This window comes from Pyxicephalus adspersus, chromosome 9 (assembly GCF_032062135.1).
Source record: "Pyxicephalus adspersus chromosome 9, UCB_Pads_2.0, whole genome shotgun sequence".
Classification (NCBI taxonomy): domain Eukaryota; kingdom Metazoa; phylum Chordata; class Amphibia; order Anura; family Pyxicephalidae; genus Pyxicephalus; species Pyxicephalus adspersus.
Window position 1 is genome coordinate 634021 of NC_092866.1, and position 6401 is coordinate 640421.

Genomic DNA, 6401 nt, shown 5'->3' on the forward strand with positions numbered 1-6401 from the left:
CCCCCCCCCCTGCGCAGGGGAACCATCCCCAAAACCCATTGGCCCCATGCACACCCCTCCCCTGTGCAGACCAATCATCCCCGAGCCCATTGGGCCCCCTGCGCAGGGGAATCACCCCCAAAACTCATTGGCCCCATGCACACCCCTCCCCCATGCAGACCAATCATCCCCGAGCCTATTGGCCCCCCATGCAGGCCAATCATCCCCGAGCCCATTGGCCCTCATTGAATTAGGGGGGTCACGTGACCAGGGCATACCGGCGTCTGGAGGTCTTTCAGCTGACTGCGGAGCTGGAAGAGTTCGGATGAGGTCAGCAGGATGCTGTTCAGATTCTGCACCATGGTGGAGGCAAATTTCAGATCCTCCTCTCGCAGCAAGATGTCCGCCATGGAATGAAAAATGTTCTCAGCATTCAGCAAAAGACAAAGCTGTCTGTGGAGGGGAGACAATGGTAAGTAATCCCCATCTACCCCTCAAATACCCACCCCATGTCAGTAACTAACAGGGGCTATTGGGGCAGATCCATGATGATGGGAGGAGCAAACTCTCCGTACTGCCCAGAGCAGCCAATCAGCTTTCTGCCCTCATAGAAGAGTTTTATTATTACTTCCCGCATCTGAGCAGTATTTGCCCTGTGTTATTGCCCTCTATAACTGCCCCAAGCACCCACCTGATGATAAATGCCCCTCTGATGTCCAGCAGTCTCCGCTCACTACTAAACCTCTTCAGCAGGTTGACCATGAAACGATGAAAGTAGGAGTTCATGGTGGGTGTGGATGGGGAGTTCTCCAGGCCGCGGGTACCTGGGGGGGGGAGAGATCGGAGAGACTCCGGTTATATCTGCAGGATGAGAAGTGGCCATGGGGTCAGCATGGAGATGATTGGCGCTTCAGGAGCCACACTGGCAGAGGATGGCGGGCACATCGGAGGAGTACTCACCCGGTTACAAGCAGAGCTCCCCTCTGTTGTCAGCCTCATCTTCACTTGCAGCCAGTCAGTATTCTGTGGTCTACATATTACCTGTAGGGGGCAGTGGAAGGTTCCACATGCTCAGAGTCCACTAACCGTGTATTAGATGCCTGCTAGGCATTGCATGTAAAGATCACCAAACCCATCGCCAGCCATCACCCATCCAGTGCCCAGCAGTGCCAATCCAAATCCAAGGGGGGGGAGGGGTGTACAATCAGCTCATCACCCCCTTCTGTTATCTAGGCCCGGCTCATGGTGATCACCTGACCCCATGTAGACATGACACCCCGGGGTCTCACTCACCCTCGCCCGTACTGGCCGGCTGCACCCCTCGGGCCGGGGATGGCACATGCAATGAGGACTGACCCGAGAAGAGATCGCTGTCATTGGTGAAATCCGTCTGCCCGGCTGGTGAGGAGGCGATCTCAGCCAGAACCTCCAAATCCTTCAGGATGACCTGAGAACAGAAACCAAAACGAGAGGTCACCCCCCACACTACAAGATACCCCCATAGGTCTTAGGTACCCCAGGGGAGGGGTCTGTGCCCCTAAAACTGCAATAGCTGCCTGGCCCCCCAACAACCCCTATGTAATGTACGGAGATAACCCCACCCAAACTGTCATGTACCGGGACAGGCCAGCCCCCATCATCATGAACTGGGGCAGTGTTAGACCCCTTGCCCTAATGATCATCAAGAATATACAGAGATCCTACAAAGGCGACACCTGCGGGGGCATTTAGGACTTTTCCAACTTCCTGTTATGTCTGCAGGACAGGAAGAAAAATTTCCCCAGAGGTTACACCACAGACAATACTGAGCCCCGGCTCTAACTCCCCCATGGGTACAGAAACCTGGGGTAATTGTGTGCTTCAGCCCTAACCATACTGGGGGGTCATGACTCCTGAGCAATGAGGTGACCCCAGGGTAATAGAACGTTTCAGCGGGTACAACCCCCGGCAATAATAACTCCAGACTTACAGATATTCAGGTATAAACCCCTGGGCAATGGGGTAATCTGGTCCTAACCCCATCACAAGTACAGACCTCTGCACAATGCGGTGCTCCCTCATACAACGGGGCCAAACCCCGGGGTAACAGTGTGCTCTGCTCTTATCCCCCCCCCCATAGGTGCAGATATCAGGGCAATGGTGGGCTGTAGCTAATCTCAGAACCCCAGAGTGGGGTTCCAGCTGTGACCACAAAGCGGGTTTATACCCATTGCAGATAGGTATCAGGGCATTGGTGTTCTCCGGCCCTAACCACATCACTAAGTTGTGCTCCCGACCAATCAGAATTCACCTTTCCCTGATAAAGAAGCGGCGTGTCACATGGTGGCGGCTTTTTATGTCTTGTTATATAAACCTCTGGGGGTACATTTGTCCTCATTTCCTCAAATACCCCCCCCCCCCCTTCTGTATTATACAGGAAGAGCTGCGTTCCCCATCCACAGCCATCCCATAAAGGGTTAATGCCTCCGGAGGGGACGACTGAAAGACAGAAGAATGGCAGCCATTAGTATTCAGGATGCAGCTTTCAGCCCGGTGTGATGCTCTGCAGAACAGCCGCAGCCTTCTGTTGCCATGGAAACAAGAGCTGCAATTCTGCCAGAGGGGGGGCGCTGCTCCAGATTCATTAACCCTTCCCACCACAAGGGGCAGCGCACGCACACAGCTGTTAGCATGATGACAATCTGGGGCATTAGGGCAGAACGAGCGATTACTGCGGGGACAAATACAGAACTTGGGGGCAACAGAGAAGAAATACCCCAACCCGAGTCTAGACAGAGAAGAGACCCCCAGTCACAGAACAGGGGGACTGTGAGCACAGATACCCCCAATCTACACAGAGGTGCCCTTCTAAACTAACCCCAGACAGGGGTACAGATACACCCCATTTCCAGAAACCCCAAACTGATCTCATACAGAAGAGTTGTCACCCTTTACCTCCCTAATTAATTACAGATAGAAGAGACCCCCCTATACTCCCCCCAAAACCAATACCAACAAACCCCCCCCCCCCATAGAAAAGTGATGCCCCTTATCAGTGCAGTGTATGGGAGGCCTGGCACCTATGGGGGGGGCAACAAGAACCAATTCATCCACCAAGGCAGTAGAAAGAAAGCCGTCATGTGATCCCCACAGAGGTCATGTGATCTCCATAAACTGCACTGATGACAGCCAATCAGACAGCCCGATGCAGCATGGATTAGGAGAAGCCTGGAATGATTCCTTAAGGTTAGTGAATCCTAGGACAGAAGGAGAGCGCAGAGAAAGACGAGTGCATCAAAGTCTGCTGCTTCTCCTAACACTGTCCAATCACAGGCTGGGGGAGGGACAAGACCTGTAAGTATTACCAAAGTGCAGCAGAGAGAAGTTTGGTCTCCACAAATTACAGACTCCCCGGCAGATTTCCCGGGGTATGGCTCCATCTGGGTGTTGTGATTGGTTGATGTAGATTTGGTTATATGACTCTAACCTGGACACACCGGGGAAGTAGGCGGCACCGGGACTCCCAGCATGCACTGCACACAATTCACATGGCGCACTCACCTCATCGGATTCATCAGACAACGTCTTCAGCAAGATGGGGAACAAACTGTCCGTGTGACGGAACATCTGAAACAGAGGATGACAGCTTGGTGGTAAATGTGATCTATTACATCATCCCTGGGGGGGCAGTAACCCATGGCAACAGCCCATCCTGAGTGCACACACACAAGCAAGGTCTCACAATATAAGTTTGTATATTGAGTACAAATCTCCCCATATGTGGACCCATCATGTGTTCTGGAGAGGAGGGAGGGGTTAAGCAGAGAGGAGGGAGGGATTATTGGAAAAGGGGGAGGGGTTGTAATAGAGATATGATGAGTGGGAGGGGTAATGAGGATAAGGGGGAGGGTTTTGAGAAAGATAAAACTGCGATGAGTGGTTACAGTTATGTAGTAGGGGAGGGGTTATGACAATTATGAGGTGTAATAGATTAGGAGTGGGAGGGGTTATGCAGAAGAGATTAGGGGGCGGAGCAGTCTCCAGACTGGGGGGTGTGGTCTGGGAAGGCCTGACAACACTGGCTCGTACGGAATGCAGCAGGCGCAGTGTTGTCAGGTCAGAAGTTGGGAGCTCACTGGATTTCTGGGGCACAAAGCAGAGGAAATGCTCACGTATTGTGGAGATGGATGGAGGGGGCAGAACTTGGATCCTGTCTGCCAGAACTAAAGTAAAGGGCTGGGATTGGACTTTAGGTGGGCCCAGCAGACCAGCTGGGTGTGGGGTGACCCGGGGTACTCACCTTGCGCGGGGTCTTTATGTACAGGTGATACAGCCATTTCAGTACACAGATCCGGGTCATCATCCCAGTGCTGGGCTCATGGAGGTACCGATCCAAAACCTGAACAATCCCATCCAGATTGAGAGTGACCGCCCCGGCCGGGGAGCTGCAATGAGAGACAAATCTAAACATCAGTACCCGAAATGGGGTCACTCTGCGGGGGCCATTCCTGAATGTTTTACACACAGGGCAGCCAATCACTGGAGAGCAATGGGGGCGTCATGTGACATAGGATCTGTATGTGTCTACTCTGTCCTGTGATTCACACAGCTCTGACACTTCTCTCTGCTGCAGGTTAGTATCACTGACAGGTCTTGTTCCTCCCCCAGCCACTGATTGGACAGTGAAAAGAGAAGCAGAAGACTTATGAGCTCATCTCTGATCTCTCCTCCTGTCAGCACATCCATGATTAGAGAACAACTGACCCCCGGGGGCTGATATTGTGTAGGTCCCCCCTTGTGACCATGTCAGGGGCCACTGTAACCAGATCACCTGTGTCACCACTGCACCGGTTGTGAGGGGAGGGAAGTTAGCCAATCAGTGTACAATGGAGGGGGGGGACAAATTTCCAAAATTCCAATCTTTGCATTGGCCGGGCCTCCCGCGTGGCAGCCGGGAATTCTACCACTGAACCACCAATGCAGAAGATGTCAGCACATCAGCACAACCCAGACGTGTAACCGGAGGGCCCCTTTCATCCGAGCCCAGCCCCCCGCAGAGCCCCCCTTTATCCCAGCCGAGCCCCTGCAAAGCCTCCCTTTATCCTAGCTGAGCTCCAGCAGAGCCCCCCTTTATCCTGGCAGAGCCCCCCTCATCCTGGCAGAGTCCCCCTTCATCCCAGAGCGAGCCCTTGCAGAACCCCCTTCATCCCGGCTGAGCCCCCACACTCCACCGGTCCATCCGGGTTTTCCTGGTCAATCAATGGCAGCCAATTGGTGGGATTTTCCCCCGCAGTGAGTGTAAACACATAGGATGTGAGGAATTCACACACAGGGGTACCATTGCCATGGTTGCCATCTATAGAATAACATGGGAGCATTGAGAATATTGGGGGGCCCCTCTCCCCCCCTTACAGACATGGAGGGGCCCCATTTTAAAGCAGCCTATCATCTTAATATTTATGTTGGTGATCACAAACAGGAAGTGAGCAGAAATCTTCTCAATGGGGGGGGGGGGGGGGACCCAACTTGGACTCCCCTTCTTTTTATATAAAGAAAATATCAGTGGGTCCACCCCCCCCATTATCCCCTCCCCCCCCGATCCCGCCAGTCACTGATGCACACAGATCTCCAGCAGCCATGGTGTTAATGACCCCAATTCTGCGTGTTGTCACCGGAGATCATTGTTGTGGAAATGACTGGAATTCTCCTGAATGGGGCCAATGTGTGGGGGAGGGGTGACACCCCGAGGGCAGCCCCGCTTTTATTTGCCCTCCATTCATGGCGCCTCACCATGGAGAAGATTTGTGTGGGGCCGGAATCCTTCATGGTGAAGCCTATTGTGCTGGAAAGACAGATGAGTGAAAATCGTGTGAACGTCTTCGGATTCACCGTCTGAGATCTGAATGAGCGGTGATAATTGGGGGAAGGGTTTGTAGGGTGACTCCCCACTTTTTGGGGGGCTGTACCCCACTGCAGCACCGGCCATGTATACAAGAATCCGACTCCATCACACTGACTGCTGGTCTGCCGGCGCCATCCAGTGGCCAACACCTGGTCATGCACCTTATCAGTCCCAATCACCGGAATCTCATAGAAATACATCAACACCTAGAAATCTTTCATATACCTGACCCCTGGTGATCCTGCCATCCTTATTCATGCACTTCCTGTTATGGAGTGACAACAGGAAGCTGATTGGCTATTTACAGCTCCCTGTGGATATTTAAATCTTTCCACCTTCTGTTCGGATTCCTTGGCTCCCCCACCTATTCTGCCTCCCCATTGGATGGGTGGGGGTCACAGAACCCCCTACAGGTGACACCACCAGCAGAGGGCGCTCATCACAGGGGAGTCACAATGGCCACTTACCCCTGCAGAGGGCGCTCATCACAGAGGAGTCACAATGGCCACTTACCCCTGCAGAGGGCGCTCATCACAGAGGA

At 53.3% G+C, this 6401-nt stretch overlaps 1 protein-coding gene across 1 annotated transcript in view; it reads right to left on the reverse strand.

Annotated features, from left to right (window-relative positions):
- VAC14 (VAC14 component of PIKFYVE complex) overlaps positions 1–6401 on the reverse strand; it is an 18735-nt gene that overhangs the window by 4898 nt on the left and 7436 nt on the right. Inside the window, exons 7-11 of the mRNA XM_072421751.1 lie at positions 4259–4403; positions 3520–3585; positions 1273–1426; positions 671–803; positions 258–432 (exon numbers count right to left, since the gene is read on the reverse strand). Coding sequence (XP_072277852.1) covers positions 258–432; positions 671–803; positions 1273–1426; positions 3520–3585; positions 4259–4403 — 673 coding nt within the window. The remainder of the gene's footprint in view (positions 1–257; positions 433–670; positions 804–1272; positions 1427–3519; positions 3586–4258; positions 4404–6401) is intronic.